The sequence below is a fragment of the Bubalus bubalis genome, chromosome 20 (assembly GCF_019923935.1).
Source record: "Bubalus bubalis isolate 160015118507 breed Murrah chromosome 20, NDDB_SH_1, whole genome shotgun sequence".
Classification (NCBI taxonomy): Eukaryota; Metazoa; Chordata; class Mammalia; order Artiodactyla; family Bovidae; genus Bubalus; species Bubalus bubalis.
The window spans coordinates 21,225,375-21,248,760 of NC_059176.1; the positions used below are offsets into that span (position 1 = coordinate 21,225,375).

At 38.1% G+C, this 23,386-nt stretch overlaps 1 protein-coding gene across 18 annotated transcripts in view; it reads right to left on the reverse strand.

The window, feature by feature from the left end:
• The window catches only part of MIA2 (MIA SH3 domain ER export factor 2), a 91,676-nt gene that overhangs the window by 63,007 nt on the left and 5,283 nt on the right, over positions 1-23,386 (reverse strand). For 11 of the 18 annotated variants that reach the window (XM_006053776.4, XM_006053774.4, XM_006053773.4 and 8 more), the window contains exons 4-6: positions 18,662-19,895; positions 9,798-10,016; positions 9,593-9,693 (exon numbers count right to left, since the gene is read on the reverse strand). In XM_006053776.4, coding sequence (XP_006053838.4) covers positions 9,593-9,693; positions 9,798-10,016; positions 18,662-19,895 — 1,554 coding nt within the window. Of the gene's footprint in view, positions 1-1,261; positions 1,611-2,079; positions 2,266-3,318; positions 3,457-9,592; positions 9,694-9,797; positions 10,017-18,661; positions 19,896-23,386 lie in introns of those variants that run through there. The other 7 variants (XM_006053781.4, XM_025271164.3, XM_006053778.4 and 4 more) reach the window with 4 other exon arrangements.

Sequence of the window (23,386 nt, forward strand, 5' to 3'; positions counted from 1 at the left end):
GATCTATTTAACCCAAAAGTCTAACCACTGAAATACTTTGAAGGCTCTCCAGCACCTCCATCACTTGGAACCTACTTATGTCTCCAACAAGCACCACTGCATATTGCTCCCTGAGCCCAATTTACACTCCAGGAACACTGCTCCTAGTCCGCTGTACACACCATGCTGTTTTCATTGCTCGCTTAGGCTATTCACTCAGTCTGCAGAGGCTTTCATAATCACTCAAGAAAATGTGCTGTCTCCCAGCCCTCAATTTCCTCAGCACTTACTATGTATGCTTCAGTAAGGACTTTATCCGTTTCTACCTTGCAGTGTTTTTGTCTTCTCTCCCTTAACTGACAGCATGACAGCAGTGGCCCAGACTACGTCTTGGTCTGTTTAGACTCTCCATGTAAGCATCATCTGTATTTACATTTATACATATACAGACACTAGACACACTATGGTTGAGTAAGTGAATACCACCGCAATAGAACTTTTTAATCTACATAATAATAAACAAAAAATTGTAACTGCCCCAATATTTAAAGGGGCTTTTGACATTTCTAACACAGTTTTTTTTTTTTAAATACGGTGACATAAATCCCCCTAAACATGTCAACAAAGACACTTGTAAACAGTTACTGAGAAAAATCCCTGCAACTTGATTATAAATTGAACCTTAAAAAACGGAAAAGAAATTGTGAACACTGGGAGCTCAATATCTCCAGATCTTGACGTTAACACGACCGTTTACATTAACAAGATAGAAAGAAGCGAGGAACAAACTCACTTATGGTAAAGCACCTCAAAAGAGCATTATTTCTTAAAAGAAACCGCAGAATTAGAATCCCAATTCCCTGTCCAGGTTTAGATGTCCTTTCAAGCAACGGGAAGTTTCAACATTTAAAAGGAACTGATTTCAGAAGATCAGTCCTCAAGTTTCTCACAGTCGGGGAAACCACGTGTCATCAAAATAAATAACATGACCGAAAGGCTAATTCATTTCAGGAAACTCACCTTTCTAAAGTCCTGCTAAGCATAAGCAAATGCTCTCTTCACCTTCCGGATCTCCAGGTCCCCCTACACCACATCAGAACCCGCCCAAGTACCCTAGGAACCTGTGCCCTGGACACAGGCCGCAGCCCACCGGCAGGTGAGAACTGGCTTCAGGACCTCCGACCACTGAGGCTCAGACCCCAAACCCAAAGTCTGCAGCTTCCTTCCCCGGGAAGCACCCGCGACCCCTGGGCCAAGTAACCCTGATCGCGCCTGGACTCACCCAGCGAAGCTTTGCCAGGACCAGCCCCAGGTACGGCTGAGGGGCACTCCCGGGCCCTTCCATAGCGCCAGGGCTGCTCTGGCAATCGGAGCCGTATCCAGGGCCTGCCCGAGCCACAACAAACGAACAGAACACGCAGCGTTCGGTCCGGAACCCAAACCTGCACCGGGCAACCGGATCAGACCACTGAGGAGCCGGCTACAGGGGGGTGTTGGAGATGAATGGCGCCGCCGTGCCTCGAGCGTCCACGTTGACCACCCGGGGAGCTTCGCCACCCACCCCAGGTTACGCTTTGCGTCCCTAAGATCCGAAGGTTCAAACCCGCCCGCGCAAGTCTGCGATCTGCACTCTCCTTGCCACCCTACCCCGGGGTTTGGTTTCGGCCGGGCCGCGGCGGGGAGGCGGGGTCGCGGGGACTCAGTTAATTTCCCTTCCTTCTTCGCGCGAGGTTCGTAGACGTGTCCCTGTCTTTCTCTCTTAAAGGGGCCGGCCCTCTACCTAGAGAGGCTACCCATCCTTGGAAATCGAGGTGCTCGAGGCTGAGAGAGAAGGATTCGGCCTCCGGCCCTGAGTTGTAGCGCGGGCCGCAGACATCCCCAGCGAAGGTCAAGACCATGGCCCAGAAATCCCCACCATCGGGCTGGCGGCTGCTAGACTTCTCCCGGAGGCCCCTCCGGGTCGCCCGGCTGGGTGAGCGCGACGCGCCTCCTCTGCCCGGCTGCCGGCGCCTGGCCCAAGCCCAGCCCCCAACGCTTTCATCTCGCAGCCCTGCAAGAGCCTGCTGTCCGCACCCCACAGAAGCCTTGATGGCGTCGTACCCCGGGGGACCCCGCCGGCCCAGAGAAACCGGCCGCCGTCTTCATTCCAGTCACAAAATGGCTTGCGGGGCCCGGGCCTCTGCGTCCTGCCAACCGTGTCCGGACTTTGAACAGGAAGGCGTCTCGGGTCAGCTGTGATCTGGGCAAAGTTTAACCTCTCCCACGCAAGAGAACATCGATCGGGCCTTCGGTGCCCAGCGGAGGGCTCCAGGGGCTTACTCACTTTTACCTGAGTTACCTGGGCACTTGCTGCGCAAAACTCTTCAACTCCATGAGCTCCTAGTTACCCAGACGCCAAATCAAACCCGCATGAACCTCAGCTGGGCGCGTGTTCTCTGAAAAGGGGAGCTAAAAGTAGCACCTTGCCCTCTAAATTTAGGACCCTATATTTAGGTCTGTTGAATAAAATACCCAGGGATGGATCTGTTCTTAGAGATGGGTTTTATAACCCATCTCTGCATTTTCCAACTGAAGTCCTCGTTGAAGCAACAAGAAAAGGAAAGGAACGGGTACGTCTTCCTTAACAAATCACCTGAGAGAACTCAGCAGTTGAACAATATGTTAGTTCCTTAGGAAACTTCCCTAATATTAAGCTCCAGCAGCAACAAAAGCATTGTGCCATAAAGAATCCAAAAAGGGTCCAATTCACGATCGAAGATTTTTGGAACCAAAATGCCGCCTAGATTTTCAGAACTCTTGTTTGCCACATCAGCCTAAGGAGTTTCAGGAACTTTCGGTAGCAAAGAGCAGCAGAAATTGCTTAATAATTCTCCATATTTAAGGTATTACACAACCTTCATATGTGTTGGACAGTATATACTCAAACTAAACTATGTGTATAGCTTATTAAGTCAAACAGAAGCCAAACTAAAACTCTGTCTTTAAAATTTAAAAGAATCTTAGAACAAAGTATGCCTCAAAACATTGTATTACTGAATGAAAATTCTTCAGTAAATCTGAACATTTTCAGAGAACTCCAGAATTACTTTCAGCTTTCAGGACTTATTTACAACCTAAAACATTTTTTTTTAAGTCCCTTTGCTCTCCCAGAGACAGTCTGTGCTCTTTTCTAATTTAACAATAATTACCATTACAAATATTAAAAACATAGATCAAGGACAAAAGGATAAATGAATTTTTTTTTTAATCTACAAATTTCCCCATGGCAAAAACAGTAAACCTTAAACTCAATGCCAGATCCGAACCTAATTTCTACTTAATAGTCATGTTGAAACTTACCTCTTCCTCTAGATCTTTCAATTCCATTTTTTAAAAAGTTCATGTTAAAATATCCTAATATGTAAGTAAAATTCTAATAAGTACCTCATATCTTTGAGAAAGATTTCAGGTTCTAATACATCCTGCACTTTTCTGTTTCTACAATGACTGTGATCCTGTTTTGACACTTGTGTGGTAAAGGGGTGCTATAGGTGGAGTTGTGACTACCAACCCATAATCTAATTTCATGGACAAAACTCCTGGTCAATTTTTGTCTTTAAATATCATGCAAGTACTACTCTCTTAAAATCTACAATTGAAAAGAGAAATCCTGCATTAGGTAACTGATAAAAATAAAATTGACTGTTTTAACATATATTCATATAGAGTATGATTTTTACCATATTTACATTCAAAGTTTGTTCTCCTTAAGTAGATAAGGGATTTTGCCACTTATATAGGCCTACCTGAAAGGAAATGGAGAACATAATGCAGTTAGTGTTTGTGACAGCTACAAGAACCCATACAAGAACATTGGAAACATGCTAACCAGTGAACTTTGTCCACAATCCAGAAACTGATTTCCCTTATAAAGGGCCCTGTTGCTAAACTATAAATGCTAGTTACTCCCTTTTAATTAAACAGTCAGTGTCACTGGCTATAAGATCTAGCCTTTCAAAAGAAAGTCAAACATGCTGAGCCACATCTTCATTCTCTAATGATGTAAGAGTTTGTTCTCAAAACATGTTAAATCAGGAGCTACCTGTTGAACAAGAGTTGGGTAATTTCCATTGTTTATTCCATATATAAATGAAGCATTCTAGTTAAGAATATATAAATGTTAGAACTCAAAGAGCCTCTTCAGTTATAAAATAAAGTAGATAAAAGTGGTGTTGATTCCTATTACTTAATTTTTTAAAAAGCTTTTTTTTTTATACAAAATCTAACTGAACTTGTCAACAAATAGAAACAATTTAGGCAAGAAAAAAAGGAAACCCTTTCACCTAAATTTATGGGTGCTTATTAGACACATTAAGATTGTTGAAATTCCTAGTCTGACAGGAACTCTTCAGAATATTTAGTCCAAACATTATGAACTTAAAGCCATATCGAGGCCAAACAGTTGAAATAAGTGTAGGGAAATAAAAAATGCATGTCTACTCAATACAAGCACTATTCAGCTTGAACTTCTTGTTGCTGTAGAAGAGTGGGAGACTATGTACTACAGTCTTCTACTCTTTCAACAGAATGCAGAAATCCAGATTTTTGTATGAATGCACACTTTAAATGCAGGCAACTGATTCATAATGTTTTACACAAAGCTCAAGTCTATGACCTGTCAAGCCTGTCATATAATCTCTGATATTAGAGTTTTAAACTGAGACTTCCCCAGAGAAATAAGTGACTTTCCAGGGTCACAAGATAATTAATACATTTAAAGTCAGTATTTTCATGTCTAAAGAATTTCAAACAAGATGTTCATATAAAATGTATTTGACAAAATTTACTGAGTCCACAAAAGTAAGCATACTTAGCACAGCCTATATTAAATAAGCACTTAACTGAATATGAAAGGTTAATATGGTATAGCAATAATTTTTTAATTTAGTAACTTCACTGGTATAATTTATGGAGAGATGACAAGTAAGGGCTATGTCAGTAGGACATACTAATAAGTAGAATTAAATAAGCAGTTGAAAGTTTTATTATAACTATTTTAGAAACTACATCATCATTAGTTTTTATTCTCTCTTACGCTAGAGCAGACTTCTGAGTAATGTTTTTAACCAACATCTTCAACATCAGATCATACTGAGTAAATTAATCATTTCTCTGAGCTTATTTACTAGGTAATGTCAACTCTCTGGAACCCACCAAAGAAAGTGAGGAGGAAGCCTCTGAAAGCAAAACAATATGTGTCATTAAGCCTAGTTTTCACAAATACTCTTAAAGTCAGTGATACCTGGTCACCTTAGCTAGAAATCTGGTAAATTTTCCTATGTTTTCCATTTTCTCCTTGCTACTTTCAGTCACTAAATCCAGTCAATTCTATCTGCAAAAGATCTATCTAGTTTGTTCTTCCAATCATTTTAATAACCACTATCAGATACTTAGGTCAGAGGTTAAAAAATATAGCTAGTAGGCCAAACTCAACCCACAGAACATTTTGTCTGACCTGCCTGGTATTTTTTTTTAATCTGAATATTTGCCAGCAATTAAAAATTGGGAGATTTCAAGCTTCCCTGGTGGCTCAGTGGTAAAGAATCCACCTGCCATTTTTCACAGAACTAGAACAAAAAAATCTCACAGTTCGTATGGAAACACAAAAGACCCCAAATAGCCAAAGCAATCTGATAAAGAAGAATGCAGCTAGAGGAATCAACTTTCCTGACTTCAGACTATATTACAAAGCTATAGTCATCAAGAAGACAGTATGATACTGGCACAAAAACAGAAATATAGACCAATGGAATAAGATAAAAAGCCCAGAGATAAAGCCATGAACCTATGGATACCTATTTTTAACAAAGGAGGCAAAAATACACAATGGGGCAAAGATAGCTTCTTCAATAAGTGGTGCTGGGAAAGCTGAACAGCTACATGTAAAAGAATGAAAGTAGAACACTTCCTCACCCCATCTTAAGTCTCTTCACTCATGTTCGACTCTTTGAGACCCCATGGACTATAGCCCACCAGGCTCCTCTGCCCATGGGGATATTCCAGGCAAGAATACTGGAGTGGGTTGCCTGAGCCCTCCTCCAGGGGATCTTCCCGACCAAGGGATTGAACCCACATCCCTAACACCAAACACAAAGATAAACTCAAAATGGATTAAAGACCTAAATGTAAGACCAGAAACTATAAAATTCTTAAAGGAAAACATAGGCAGAACACTCTATTGACATAAATCACAGCAAGATCCTCTATGACCCAACTCCTAGAGTAGTGGAAATAAAAACAAAAATTAGCAAGTGGGACCTAATTAAACTTAAAAATTTTACACAGCAAAGGAAACTATAAACAAGGTGAAAAGACATCCCTCAGAATGAGAGAAAATAATAGCAAATGAAACAACTGACAAAGGATTCATTTCCAAAATAAACAAGCAGCTCATATAAGTCAATATCAGAAAAACAGCCCAATCAAAAAGGGGGGAAAAGACCTAAACAGACGTTTCTCCAAAGAAGACATACAAATGGCTAACAAACACATGAAAAGATGCTCAACATCGCTCAATATTAGAGAAATGCAAGTCAAAACTATAAGATATCACCTCACACCAGTCAGAATGGCTGTCATCAAAATGTCTACAAACAAATGCTGGAGAAGGTGTGGAGCAAACAGAACCCTCTTACATTGCTGGTGGGAATGTAAATTGATACAGTCATGATGGAAGAGAGTGTGGAGATCGTTTAAAAAAAAAAAAACTGGGAATAAAACCACCATGTGTGTGCTTGCTAAGTTGCTTTAGTTGTATCCAACTCTGCAACCCTATGGACTATAGCCCGCCAGGCTCCTCTGTCCATGGGATTTCCCAGGCAAGAGTACTGGAGTGGGTTGCCATTCCCTTCTCCAAAACCACCATATGACCCAGCAATCCCACTACTAGGCATATATACTGAGGAAACCGAAATTGAAAAAGACACATGTACCCCAATGTTCATTGCCATACTATTTACGATAGCTAGGACATGGAAGCAACCTAGATGTCCATCAACAGATGAATGTATAAAGAAGCCATGGTACATATATGCAATAGAATATTACTCAACCATAAAAAGGAGCACATTTGAGTCAGTTCTAATAAGATAAATGAACCTAGAGCCTATTATACAGAGTGAAGTAAATCAGAAAAAGAAAAGCAAATATCATATACTAACACATATATATGGAATCTAGAAAGATAGTGCTGATAAAATTATTTGCAGGGCAGCAATGGAGACACAGACATAAAGAACAGACTTATGGACACAGTGCAGGGAAGGAAGGAGAGGGTGGGATGTATGGAGAGAGTAACGTGGAAACGTACATTACAGTATATAAAATAGATAGTTAATAGTAATTTGCTGTCTGACTCAGGGAACTCAAACCAGGACTCTGTAACAACCTAGAGGGGTGGGATGGGGAGGGAGGTGGGGAGGCAGGTTCAAGAGGGAGGGGACATATGTATAACTATTGCCGATTCTTGTTGATGTTTGGCAGAAACCAACACAATACTGTAAAGTAATTATGCTTCAACTAAAAATAAATAAATTAGAAAAAAAAAAAAAAAGAATCCACCTGCCAATGCAGGAGACACAGTTTCAATCCCTGGTCAGAGAAGATCCTATATGCCGAAGAACAACTAAACCCGAGTGCAACAACTGCTGAGCCCATGCTCTAGGGCCCTCAAGCCACAAGTACTGAGCCCGTGTACTGTAACTGAAGCCCCTGCACCTGGAGCCTGCGCTCCTCAACAGGAGGAGCCACTGCAGTGAGAAGCCCTTGCACCACAACTAGAGAGCAGCCCCACTCATTGAAAATACAAAAAACCTGTGCAGCAACGAAGACCCACCACAGCCACAAATAGATCAATAGTTTTAAATATTATTTTTAAAAATCAGGTTCTTTTTTAAAAATGGGAGATTTCACACACACACAAAAATCTAGATTTCCAACTTTTCTTGAAATATCAGAAGATCTGGAAAAAAAACAAAACTGAAGAAGCTCTATCCTTTGAGAAGGCATGCACTCTCTAGTTGGCTACAGTTCTCTCCTTTACCTGTGCTTCACTCATTTCATTTGAGTTTATAAACCCTAATTTAGACCTTCATGATTTATTTCCTGAACTCAAGTGATAACTTCTTGATTGGGCTCACTTCCTCTGGTCTTCAGTCAATAATTATTAATATTGACAATGTTGCTTGACAGACTTCATACATAAAACTTTTTCACTTTACTTAAAGCATTATCCTCCAATTAAAAATAAATTTAAAAAATAGTGCCCCATTATTGAAAAGATAGAGTTCAACTTCCTATCACAAATGCAAAGCTAACCTTTCTCTTTAATCCCAGTATTCAACTTCAATCCCAATATTCAATCAGACTGAATTACTTATAAATTGCTTATAAATTTATTGCTTATAAATTCAATCAGACTGAATTGCTTAGAAATGCCAGACTCTCTCCCACTTCTGTACTTTTTAAAATGCACTCTCAACCTAGAATGTTCATCCTTTCTTGCCTGGCTAACTCCTACTCTTTCTTCAAGATCAGCTCAAGTAAGATCTCTTCTGGGACATTTTCCCAGGCTCCTCCTCCCCACTCTCTCTACCTACCATTTCCAGTCAGTCTACCAGGCAGCTCCTCCTGTGTATCAGTAGCATCCTGTGGCCATTACAGCACGTACAATTATTGCTTTTTTTACTGTGTCCAACTAGAATGAACTCCTTGAAGGCAACCACTGTTAAGTTTCATCTTAAAATGTAAATGAGAAGACACAAGTGCTTCCTCAATTATTTACATAATAGCAGTAAATGAGAAAAGGAACAAACACTTGCAAAAGACCTTATGTGCCAAATACTACAGCTAGATCCTTTTGTAATATTTCATTTACAATAAATGAGATAGAATTTAATAGAAGTTACAATAAATGAAAAAGCAGACAGATTTTAGAATTTTAGTTATGACTGGTTAAATTTTGAAGTACTAGTTGTTTTGTAAGATTCTCATTACATCATTTTGAGGTCACAGCTGTCATTCAAATATTAATAATTTCCTTAAGATTAAATTTCAGTTCATATTATTTCTGAGTTAAATCTTAGCATGATTTCCTCTGATTTAAAAAAAAAAGAGAAGGGAAAAACCCTAATGCTCAAGATCAACTAAGTTTAAGGAAAGGCTTTAAAAAATATCTTTAAGAACATCTATGCAACAAAATATTCATATAAGGGAAAAGCTTCAAATAAGATTTTATGCAAAGAGAAATATTATGCATCAATAATATTTACATAGGGAGGATTCACTCAAACATAATTTTCAGCTATTCCTATATTTAGTAAAATAGGTAATATTATTGGGTGGCGCTAGTGATAAAGAACCCACCTGCCAATGCAAGAGATAGAAACTCAGGTTCAATTCATTGGTCAGGAAGATCCCCTGGAGAAGGAAATGGCAACCCACTCCAATATTCTTGCCTACATCATCCCATGATGTAGACCTGGCGGGCTGCAGTTTATAGCTTCGCGAAGAGTCAGACACAACTGACTCAGCACACACATAAAAGTATTGAAAAATATCTAAAAGGTCAACTTACCCCTTCTATAAGAATTACAATTGGTGAAAATGCAGAATTCAGGAAATCATAAACATCAATTTGAAATAAATATTCCAGAAGCTGACGCCAAGAAGCATCTTCTGTCAATTTATAAATTAAAATGTTAATACATGATAAGATACAAATTTTGAGTTTAATTTCTTCCTTAATTGCCACATTAGAAAACAAATAACTTGTTTCTTACCTTTTTTAGCAATGTAATTTTGAGAAGATAAAGAGTAATCAGTTAAAAGGATCTGACTGTTTGACAGGGTATTTTCCATAGATGTGTCCATTTCCACCTGAGTAGGCCTTTCAGTGTCTAGTGATATTTTTAATTTTTCATCACTATTTTCAGAAGATAGAGTTTTGAAATGAGCTTCTTCAATAATTCTCATAGGGAACTGTATTTCAGAGTCCATATCTGCAAATAGAGAGAAATGTTTAGGGTTTTTAATAATGTTTACTTTGTTGTAGGCTTCCTTTTTTTTTTTTTTTTTCTAGGCAGGTCATCCTTTGAATCTTTGTGGGCATTGTGATACTTCATTATGGAAAGAATTCGTTTGAAACAAATTTATAGTTTGTATTAGTTCCTACTGCAGATATAAATTAACACACAATTAATGGCTTAAACAACACAAATATGTTTCTGGAAATCAGAAATCCTAAAACCAAGGCTGTGGCAGGGCTGTATTCCTTCTGGAGGTCTAGAGGAGAATTCATTTCCTTGCTTTTTCTACCTTCTGGAGGCCACCTGCATCCTTTGGCTCATGGCCCTGTATATATGAAGATATATATACATATATATATGCACATCTCGAGAAAATTCACTTTAAAGAGGATTGTTGTCATTGTTGTTTAGTCACTAAGTTGTGTCCAACTTTTGTGATCCCATGGAATGTAGCCTGCCAGGCTCCTCTGTCCATGGGATTTTCCAGGCAAGACTATTGGAGCAGATTGCCATTTCCTTCTTCAGGGGCTCTTCCAAACCCAGGGAGTACCTGATGTGCATTGGCAAGCAGATTCTTTACCTCTCATCCATCTGGGAAGCCCTTAAAAAGGACTACCCTTCTCCAAAATTAAGAAAAAAATTTAATTAGAAATATATGTGTTATAATTTTCCACATTTGTAATGTTGCACCATATATTTATGTGCATGCCATGTCACACAGCCATCAATTCAATGTTCAAGTATAGTTTAAACTGATCACTTGATTCAATGAACTAATCAAACAGGATTTTTTTTAAAAAAAAGTTCTAACTAGTCCTAGCCTGAGGTATAGTAGTCAAGTAAATTGTAGGATTTATTTCTCAGTTACTTTTTAAGACAAGGATAGAAAAGTATCATTGCAGTCCTGAAAAACAATATTAAAGAATAGTCCTAACTTAATTATTCAATATCTAACTCCGCTCGTTGAGTTATGAATGTAACATATCATTTTCATGCTGTCACTTAGTCAGCATTGTTTAAAAGATGAAAGTCCCAAGTGAGCAAACAGATACCTGTAATTTAATAATGCCACATGTGGACATTAAAATTTAAAATGAACAGTCAATTCAGGAGTTTGAATATAATTGGACCATTGTAAATACAGGACTCAAATAGTGATCTACAATGATGTTTGATGGCATCAAACATCAACTTATTCAACAATTAATTTCACAAAATTTTTGGGTGCCTAGATTGATTCTTTTTAAAATATTATCTTATACTGCACTTAAAATAAATATATGTAAAAAAGTGAAAACTTTCTATATTATTTTCATATTTAATTATACTTCTGAGGTATTATTTTTACATTACTTAAATGTAAGCCTTAGGATTTACATTAGAAGCCAAAGCAATCTTGAAATTGAAGAATATTGAATCTTTAAAAAGAAGAATAGAGCTGGAGTAATCATACTCCCTGACTTCAGCCTATACTACAAAGCTACAATCATGAAAATAGTATGATACTGGAACAAAAATAGATACATGGATCAATGGAATACTCTAGAGAGCCCAGAAATAGGCCCACACACTTATGATCAATTAATCTACAACAAAGGAGATAAGGATATAAAATGTAGAAAAGATAGTTTCTTCAAAAAGTGGTACAGGGAAAACTAGAAAGCAACATGTAAAAGAATGAAATTAGAACATTCTCTAATACCATACACAAAAAATTTAAAGACATAACTATAAGACTGGATACTATAAAATTCCTAGAGGAAAACAATGGTAGAACACTTTTTGATATAAATCACAGCAATATATTGGGAAATCTGTCTCCTAGAGTAAAGAAAACAAAACCAAAAATAAATGGGACCTAGTTAAACTAAAAATCTTTGCACAGCAAAAGAAACCATAAACAAAACAAAAAGACAACCTATGAAACGGGAGAAAATATTTGCAAAGGTTGCAAAGGACAAGGGATTGATTTCCAAAATATACAAACAGCTCATACAGGTCAGTATCAAAAAAGCAAACAACTCAATCAAAAATAAGTGGAAGACCTAAATAGATATTTCTTCAAAGAAGACATCCAGATGGCTAAGAAGAAGCACATCTCTAATTATTAGAGAAATGTAAATCAAACCTACAGTGAGGTATCACACCAGTAAGAATCAGATCAGATCAGTTGCTCAGTCGTGTCCAACTCTTTGCGACCCTATGAATCGCAGCACGCCAGGCCTCCCTGTCCATCACCAACTCCCAGAGTCCACACAGACTCACATCCATCGAGTCAGTGATGCCATCCAGCCATCTCATCCTCTGTCGTCCCTTTCTCCTCCTGCCCCCAATCCCTCGCAACATCAGGGTCTTTTCCAATGAGTCAACTCTTCGCATGAGGTGGCCAAAGTACTGGAGTTTCAGCTTCAGCATCATTCCTTCCAAAGAAATCCCAGGGCTGATCTCCTTCAGAATGGACTGGTTGGATCTCCTTGCAGTCCAAGGGACTCTCAAGAGTCTTCTCCAACACCACACTTCAAAAGCATCAATTCTTCGGCACTCAGCCTTCTTCACAGTCCTACTCTCACATACATACATGACCACAGGAAAAACCATAGCCTTGACTAGACGGACCTTTGTTGGCAAAGTAATGTCTCTGCTTTTGAATATGCTATCTAGGTTGGTCATCACTTTCCTTCCAAGGAGTAAGCGTCTTTTAATTTCATGGCTGCAGTCACCATCTGTAGTGATTTTGGAGCCCAGAAAAATAAAGTCTGACACTGTTTCCACTGTTTCCCCATCTATTTCCCATGAAGTGGTGGGACCGGATGCCATGATCTTTGTTTTCTGAATGTTGAGCTTTAAGCCAACTTTCTCACTCTCCACTTTCACTTTCATCAAAAGGCTTTTGAGTTCCTCTTCACTTTCTGCCATAAGGGTGGTGTCATCTGCATATCTGAGGTTATTGATGTTTCTCCCGGCAATCTTGATTGCAGTTTGTGTTTCTTCCAGTCCAGCATTTCTCATGATGTACTCTGCATATAAGTTAAATAAACAGGGCGACAATATACAGCCTTGACGAACTCCTTCTCCTATTTGGAACCAGTCTGTTGTTCCATGTCCAGTTCTAACTGTTGCTTCCTGACCTGCATACAAATTTCTCAAGAGGCAGATCAGGTGGTCTGGTATTCCCATCTCTTGAAGAATTTTCCACAGTTTATTGTGATCCACACAGTCAAAGGCTTTGGCATAGTCAATAAAGCAGAAAGAGATGTTTTTCTGGAACTCTCTTGCTTTTTTGATGATCCAGCGGATGTTGGCAATTTGATCTCTGGTTCCTCTGCCTTTTCTAAAACCAGCTTGAACACCAGGAAGTTCACGGTTCACATATTGCTGAAGCCTGGCTTGGAGAATTTTGAGCATTACTTTACTAGCGTGTGAGATGAGTGCAATTGTGCAGTAGTTTGAGCATTCTTTGGCATTGCCTTTCTTTGGGATTGGAATGCAAACTGACCTTTTCCAGTTCTGTGGCCACTGCTGAGTTTTCCAAATTTGCTGGTATATTGAGTGCAGCACTTTCACAGCATCATCTTTCAGGATTTGGAATAGCTCAACTGGAATTCCATCACCTCCACTAGCTTTGTTTGTAGTGATGCTTTCTAAGGCCCACTTGACTTCACATTCCAGGATGTCTGGCTCTAGGTGAGTGATCACACCATCATGATTATCTGGGTCATGAAGATCTTTTTTGTACAGTTCTTCTGTGTATTCTTGCCATCTCTTCTTAATATCTTCTGCTTCTGTTAGGTCCATACCATTTCTGTCCTTTATCGAGCTCATCTTTGCATGAAATGTTCCTTTGGTATCTCTGATTTTCTCAAAGAGATCCCTAGTCTTTCCCATTCTGTTGTTTTCCTCTATTTCTTTGCATTGATCGCTGAAGAAGGCTTTCAAATCTCTTCTTGCTATTCTTTGGAACTCTGCATTCAGATGTTTATATCTTTCCTTTTCTCCTTTGCTTTTTGCTTCTCTTCTTTTCACAGCTATTTGTAAGGCCTCCCCAGACAGCCATTATGCTTTTTTGCATTTCTTTTCTATGGGAATGGTCTTGATCCCTGTCTCCTGTACAATGTCACGAACCTCATTCCATAGTTCATCAGGCACTCTATCTATCAGATCTAGGCCCTTAAATCTATTTCTCACTTCCACTGTATAATCATAAGGGATTTGATTTATGTCATACCTGAATGGTCTAGTGGTTTTCCCTACTTTCTTCAATATAAGTCTGAATTTGGCAATAAGGAGTTCATGATCTGAGCCACAGTCAGCTCCTGGTCTTGTTTTTGCTGACTGTATAGAGCTTCTCCATCTTTGGCTGCAAAGAATATAATCAATCTGATTTCGGTGTTGACCATCTGGTGATGTCCATGTATAGAGTCTTCTCTTGTGTTGTTAGAAAAGGGTGTTTGTTATGACCAGTGCATTTTCTTGGCAAAACTCTATCAGTCTTTGCCCTGCTTCATTCCGTATTCCAAGGCCAAATTTGCCTGTTACTCCAGGTGTTTCTTGACTTCCTACTTTTGCATTCCAGTCCCCTATAATGAAAAGAACATCTTTTTTGGGTGTTAGTTCTAAAAGGTCTTGTAGGTCTTCATACAACCATTCAGCTTCAGCTTCTTCAGCATTACTGGTTGGGGCATAGACTTGGATTACTGTGATATTGAATGGTTTGCCTTGGAAATGAACAGAGATCATTCTGTCGTTTTTGAGATTGCATCCAAGTACTGCATTTTGGACTCTTTTGTTGACCATGATGGCCACTCCATTTCTTCTGAGGGATTCCTGCCCGCAGTAGTAGATATAATGGTCATCTGAGTTAAATTCACCCATTCCAGTCCATTTCAGTTCGCTGATTCCTAGAATGTCGACATTCACTCTTGCCATCTCTTGTTTGACCACTTCCAATTTGCCTTGATTCATGGACCTGACATTTCAGGTTCCTATGCAATATTGCTCTTTACAGCATCGGACCTTGCTTCTATCACCAGTCCCATCCACAGCTGGGTATTCTTTTTGCTTTGGCTCCATCCCTTCATTCTTTCTGGAGTTATTTCTCCACTGATCTCCAGTAGCATATTGGGCACCTACTGACCTGGGGAGTTTTGGCCATCATCAAAAAGTCAACAATGAATACTGAAAAGGGTGTGGAGAAAAGGAAAGCCTTCTGTACTTTGGTGGGAACATAAACTGGCAGCCACTAGGGAGAACAGCATGGAGGTCCCTTAAAAAACTAAAAATAGAACTTCCATAGGATCCATACTGGGAAAAAACTATAATTTGAAAATATACATGCATTATTTACAATAGCCAAGACATGGAAACAATTTAAATGTCTATCAACAGATGAACAGAAAAAGAAAATTGTATGTATTCAATACATACAATGGACTATAGGCCATAAAAAAGAATGAAATAATGCTATTTGCAGCATTGGATAGACCTAGAGATTATCATGCTAGATGAAGTCAGATAGTGAATGACAAATATCATATGATATCACTTACATGTGGAATCTAGAAAAATTATACAAATGAACTTATTTACAAAACAGAAATAGACTCAGACAGAAAACAAACTTATAGTTACCAAAAGGAAAGAAAGGGAGGGATAAATTAAGAATTTGGGATTAACATTTATATACTACTGTATATAAAATAAACAACAAGGTCCTAATAATAGCACAGGAAACTATATTCAATATCTTATAATAACCTATAATTGAAAACAATCTGAAAAGTAATATATATTCTTATCTGTATATTCACATATGTTCTTATATGTATATATATTTTATATATATATATATAACTGAATCACTTTGCTGTATACCTGAAATATTGTAAATACTTCAATTTTTAAAAAAGATTTACATTAGATACAGTTATGACTTTCTTATAATTTTTAATAAATTAATAAAGTTTTAATTCAAATAAAATAATATTCTTTCATATTTAACTGTACTTGGAAAATTCATTATTTAAATAAGCTCAGTTGGAATCCTTTTGTAAAATAGCTATTAATATTGTAATATAAATAACTTATCTAATTAATTTATTTTGTAAATTCTTATATCAGCACTATTGGCTTTTTGTAAATGTGTTATCTCAAGCCTCAACTTTTCACAAATACTTATTCAAGATCAGCGATTCATTTTTCTTATGCATTCTTTACAAATAAGTCCAGTTTTCACTTGTTATTCCCTAAAAGGGGTAGTGAAATTATCTGAAAATATTGGCTATTTTAGCTATTTCTCCAATATCCAGAAAATAGACTCTGTGGCATTAACTGAATCCTTCCTTTAGTATTCTCTTTTTTAATAGCAAACTTTGCATGACCTTAGTTTGTTTTCATTTAGTTAATACTGAAATGTTTTGAAATATTTGTAGAGTAAGGCATCTTTTTTCTGAACCTTAAAAGAATTTAACACTTTTATAAAAATCCTTCAAAACTAGTTATAATTGCATAAATGCACTGCCTGACTATTTACCAAGTTATTTTCCCAGCATCACTACATGAAATAAATTCTACTAAAATGATATTCAGAATGCCCTGAAGTTTCTATATATAAGCTCTAAAATATTTTTATATATCTATATTTTGAAATGTCTATGTTTCTGGGTTGATATTGCTTTGTTTTAGTCTCTTCTTTCCAGTTACTCTTATCTGCTTTTTCACAAATATCTCTTTAGGATCTAACAAGCTTAGAATAAAATAATTTCCTCTAGCCTTTGACAATCTAGGTCTCTAATGTTTTCAGTCATGAAAATCATCATATCTACACCTTTCTTATTTAGAAAAGTGTTAGAGGTGGCCCAGATGGTAAAGAATCTCCCTGTGATGCAGGAGACCCAAGTTCGATCCGTGGGTCAGGAAGATCCCCTAGAGAAGAGAATGGCTACCCACTCTAATATTCTTGCCTGGAGAATTCCATGAACAGAAGAGCCTAGCCAGCTACAGGCCATGGGGTCTCAAAGAGTCTGACATGACTGAGCGACTAATACTTTCACTTCACTTAGAATCTAAAGTCTATATTCTGGTTAGAGGATGTTGATCAAATAAAGAACTCACATTTTATAGAATATTAAGAAATAACATATAGTTCTTCTGGAAATTCAAGAAAATCAACCAGCTCCAGTGAAATGTGTTTCTTTCTGAGTTTGCAACATTATTGATCTCTTCTTATGAAAGTTTTTCTGTCATTCTAAAGTTCAATAGTTTCTGTATTATTGGCCAATATTTGTTGAGTTTCTAATCTGTCCATCATAAAGACAGAATGGAGATGTGCGAAAGTCATGTTATATAACTCTACTTAAAATATAATCCACGTGTTTTTAATCATAGGTGTCACTGATGCCTGGACACCTAGAAGTCTCCTCCGCTACTCTGCTCTCTTCTGTTGCCTTCTGTTGAGCTCCCAGAATTGAGAGACTTGATGGACAATGTGGAAAACGTTTTACTTTGTTTTTGCTTGAGTTTCCATATTACCTTGTACACTTAAAGAAAACCCTTGTTATCACAGATCTTCTTAGTGGGGAGGTGAGGAACTATAGATCTAGAATAAAATATAATTTAGAAACCAAGGCTATTTTAAAGTAATGAAAGGTGTTTTTAAAATAACCTAATAAGCAAAAATTATCACCTAACAGAACAGAAAGTCAATGGACATTATCTAAAATAAGTTAATCAAAGGAGAACAATATAAATATTTTATTTAGAAAATAGATAAATACTAAAAGAAATATTCTCTAAAAAATAAAAGAAATTATTATCCTTGGGAGAGAGGTGGAAGTAGAGATGGACAAAGGGAACAGAAATTGCTTTTGTTTAGGGAAAAAAAAGCCTTAGCACTACATATATTTTTAAACCTGTCTACATATAGCAGTTTGATTAAAACTTATTGTAAAATACCTAGAGATCTCCTTGAAATATCCATATACATCCAATCATTCCTTGTCCCTTGAGATTTTATGATATTAAGATCTACTAAGCACTTCCCTGGTGGCTCAGACAGTAAAGAATCCACCTGCAATGTGGGAGACCTGCGTTTGAACCCTGAGTTGGGAAGAGCCCCTGGAGCATGGAATGGCAACTGACTCCAGTATTCTTGCCTGGAGAACTCCATGAACAGAGGAGCCTGGCAGGCCCCCAGTCCATGGGGTCACAAAGAGCTGGACATGACTGACTGACTTTCACTTTAAGATCTACTAAGTCCCAGAGCAAACCAGATATATCGATAAATGGGTGATTGGCAAGGTTGTTGCTGATTATTGTTTATTTAGAAAAACAAGGATTCCTGGATTTTTCATGTGATTTGTACTTTTAAAAATAGGCTCAGATTGTAAAGAATCTGCCCATAATGTGGGAGACCCAGGTTTGACCCCTGGGTTGGGCAGATCCCCTGAAGAAGAGAATGGCTACCCACTCCAATATTCTGGCCTGGAGAATTCATGGACAGAGGAGCCTGGCGGGCTACAGTCCATGGCACCTCAAAAAGTCAGACATAACTGAGCAACTAGCAATTTCACTTTTTCCTATGTTTAAAAAAGAAATCACATTATAGATATTTTTATACTAACCTGGCTGACTGTAACCACTTTTCAACGTATCTTCTATATTATCTGTGGTGGGGTACTTTTCAGCTGAAAATTCTTCTGTTTTATCATTTTCACCTACATTACTTTCATCCAGAGTCTGTTTGGGAAATGTCAATTCCGTTTCCTTTGGAGTGTTCTGGAACCTCCAGCGGTTGTCAAAATTATACAATAACTTTTTAAAATATGGTACAGTATCAGAATCCTCTGTTTTCTCTAAGACCCTTTCCTTGCCTATTTGATTTTCAGTTTCTGTAACTTTTATTAGTTTTATTTCTTGTTCCTTATCAGGGTCAAATTCACTTGTTGAAGGATGTCTATGTTTATCTTCCTCACCTCCTTCTTCATTTTTTCCATCATCTGATATCATTTTATCTTCATTAGCATATGCGAAGCCTAGCATAGCAAAACCAAAATCAAACCAACTTGGCTTGAGAATTGAGCTCTCATTAGTGATTACGTCTTCCTTTTCTGTTAATATTTCTGTACACGGAACAATGGGTTCTTCTTCAGAGGATATGGAACTAGGAACATCTTCTAACGGTGGGTTGCTTTCTTTGGACGATAACTCAAGCTCTGTATCCTCACCTCCAAAACCCAAATAACTTGTAAATCCACCACCAAACCAACCAGTGTCTTGAGGATTGAGAATGTGCTCTAACTCAGATACTAACAGTTCAGACTGTTCCTTTGGCACTGAATCAAACTCTAATTCAAGTTCTTGCTTAGGTTCTGTTTGGGGTTCACCACCGTTTAATTCCTCTGGGTCATTCCCATCTTCCACTGCTATTTGTCTACTTAGAAATGAGCTTTCTTCTTGAGGTTCAGTAACTGATTCAAAAGGCTTTTCTTCAGCTTGGTCCTTTCCAAATCCAAACCATCCTTTCACTTCAGGGACAGCTGAAGATGGTGGGACATGAACCTCTTCTGGAATAAGATACTGTTCTATACTTTCAGCTTCTGCTTCCCAATCTTCTAATTCACTAGTACTTCTGATATCTTCAGGAGCCTCTGAAGCTGGAAATTGGTCTTCAAACAAACTACTTTCAGAAGTTGAATAAAAGCCAGGTTCTATCTGAAAATCACTTTCATATACATTAGATTTGGGGTCATTATCTTCTTCATATGGATACATATTTTCACCATTATCACTGTTTAACTCACTAGCTTCATTTTCAAATATGTAGCTTATTCCAAGAAGACAGAAAAAGTCAGATTCCTGAAAGGAAAAATAAATATATGATTAACATTAATATACTGAAACTCCTTGTTTGTCCAAAATCATTCCAAATGAGTGTCATTTTCCCAAGGCCACACAACTAGCTCAATAGCTGAGCAAAAACTCCTAATTGCAAACACTTGTATCATAACTGACTTTTCAGGGTTAGTGATATAAACCTCAGTTAGGTTTATATCACTTGCATTAGGATTTGTTATCAAATAGTTGAAGAACTTTAGAAGAAAAGACAATCTAGTACTGAGTATATTCTGCAAAGAAACTCTAATGAAAAGGCGTACATGGCCACAAAAACTTGCTACTTGTAAGGGTACACTGAATGGACACATGGAGCTGTGCCGTGGTTTCAGAGTGGAACTTACAGCACATGATCACAGCTCAGAATAACCAGACTCTAAAGCATGATGGCCTGGTTAGAAGCTACACTAAAACACTCAGGCTTCTTTTATTGAGTTATTGCAAACAGCCAATGGAGGCAGGGATCCCCTTGCTCATCTCACAGAACAACCAAATTTTCAAGAATAAAATGGTAAAAGCTATTTTTTTTATCTGAAGGTATGAGACACTGATATGCACTGCTCTTTGGTTATCACCATTATAAAATGAGAATAAAATTCAGAATTTTACAAAAAATAAACTTCAGAATTACAATTTTTTACAGTATAATTTTGGCACTGCAACACTGTAGGTGATTAATAGACACTGGAGCCAAACACTATGGATTGAAATCTTAATCCCGCTGTTTACTAGCTTTGTGACCTTGGGTGAATTAGATGAGCTTTCTATGCCTCAGTCTCTTCATTTGTAAAATGAGAAAAATAATACCTTATAGGGCTGTTGTGAAAGATTAAATGAATCAAATACTTGAAATAGCAACTGTCTCTAGTAAATACTAGCCTAATGTAGCCCAAGGTTATACTACCCTAGATGAGCCAGCTGTGCAAGGATCAAAAGGCCCAACCCCTTGCCTCTATTCAGAACAAATCTGAAAGGCCATCCCAGCGTCTAAGTTCCTATAGAATCACCTGAAATCATTGCTGCAACTGCATCATAGTTCAACTTCTCTGTCTGTCCAATCCTGCTTTTTCTGGTGTTTCCTTATAAGTGCTATTCTTAAGAGTACCCACCCCCAGTACACTTCTTGGATGCAAAAGTCCATCTATTTCCCAGGGGACTTGACCTAAGAATTTGGGCCTCCTATATGCCTACTATGTGCTCTGCTCTGTGCCAAGTACTGAAATTCTATAGTAAATGATAGAAACAATAAATAATAGACTGTGATAAGTGCTATGCAGGAAATAAACAGGAAGCTGTGGTTGAGAAGCAATAATTCCTTTAGAACCATCATGAAAGAGCTCTCTGCGGCACTGATGTTTAAGCTGCGACCTACAGCTTAACGACTAAACAACAACAAAAGGCTAAGGAGGAACTAACCAGATAAAGAACTTAGGGAAAGCATTCCAAACAAAGAGAATGACCTATTTGGGTTTTTAGACAGGGAAAGCGCTTGGTATGGTCTAAGAACAGTCAATAGGCCAGCATGGCTAGGAGCATAGTGGGGGCCAGAAGAAGGGCATAAGACAGGGTCAGCAGAGGGCAGGAACAGATCATGCAGAGCCAGGTAAGGAGTAAGGGCTTGATTTCAGATTCAACGCAAAGCTGTTGAAAGGCTTTAAACCAAGTGAATGACAAGATCTGATTTTTTGAATTTTGATTCATGACTATAAGATTCATGGCTGTTTAGAGAATGAATTGGAAGAGGGCAAAAGTAAAGGTAAAAAGACCAGTTAGAAATCTACTGCAGGTTCTACTCAGGAGGTAATTATGCCTTGAGTCAGAGCTATAGGGAGAGTAAAAATGAAGAGAAGACAGATAGATATATTTTGGAGACAGAACTGGCAGGACCAATAGTTACAGAGTAAATAGACAGTTAATCCCAGAATTTGTGCTGGGAAAGAGCCAAATAATAGACAGTTTACTTAACCAGGCAGAACTGACTTCACACTGACCTCATTTAACGTAAACTGGCTTAACCTGTGTGTGTGTGTGTGTGTGTGTGTGTGTGTGTGTGTGTGTGCTAAGTTGCTTCAGTTGTGTCCTACTCTTTGTGATCCTATGGACCATAGCCTGCCAGGTTCCTCTGTCCACGGGATTTTCCAGGCAAGAATTCTGGAGTGGGTGCCCATACTCTCCTCCAGAGGATCTTGCTGATCCAGGGATCGAACATAGAATCTGAGTTAAATGTGCTAGTCAAATTCACATATTGAAAAGTCACCTTCTGATTCCCTTTCTCATTATCAAGCCCAGCATTATCAAACTCAGTTAAAAATCCAACAGCAAAAGAGGTTTACAGATTGGAGACCTAGAGAGTATGATGGGAAATAAACTCTGTCTCAGGAGGACAATAACATTAGTAATAATATCTAACATTTACATAGCACTTAGTAAATGCTGTTTTATGTGCTTTCATATGCTCTTTTTTCCTCAATACATTTATGAGGTAAGTTTATAATCATCATCCTCATTTTACAAATGAGAAAAAAGGCACAAAGATCACATGACAACTAAGTGGTTAAGTCAGGCTTTGAACCCAGCCCATCTCCAGAATTGATGCTCTAAACCACTGTATTCTACTGCCTGCTAATTTTTCAGTAAGCAAAATCTTTGTCATTAACCCTGTTTTACCTGATATTATTCACATACTCAAACTATTCCTAGTGTTAGTTCTTAAGGCTATTTTTTTTAATATAATACCCCTCATAGAAAAACTTTATTGGAAAGCAGGGAAAACTACCAAGATATGAATGAAGACAAAAAATAAAAAAAGTTCAGACATAAAGTGTATGACCTTGGTTTAAGTGGAAATGGAACCCTTTGGTGGTTTGTAGTTAGTGATCTATATTTTCACTTTGTGGCACTGATGCTGCTACAGCTAAGTCGCTTCAGTCGTGTCTGACTCTGTGCAACCCCATAGACAGCAGCCCACCAGGCTCCTCCATCCCTGGGATTCTCCACGCAAGAATACTGGAATGGGTTGCCATTTCCTTCTCCAAGGCATGCATGCTAAGTTGCTTCCGTTGTGTCCGACTCTATGCGACCCCATGGACAGCAGCCCACCAGGCTCCTCTGTCCACAGGATTCTCTAGGCAAGAATACTGCAGTGGGTTGCAATTTCCTTTTCCACTTAAGACTATTTTATGTATCCACTATATAAGATGTATAACTAATGGGCACTTACACCACAGAAAACTGTGTTAATCAAGAAATTTTAAATTCAACTAATAACCGTTAAGGGAATGGCAACCCCATCCAATATGCTTGCCTTGAGAATATCATGGACAGAGGATCCTGGTGGGCTACTGTCCAAAGGGGTCACAAAGAGTCAGACATGAATGAATGACTAACACACACACACACACACACACCCCCCACACACAGAATAACTATACTCCAATATCAATTAATTTAAAAAT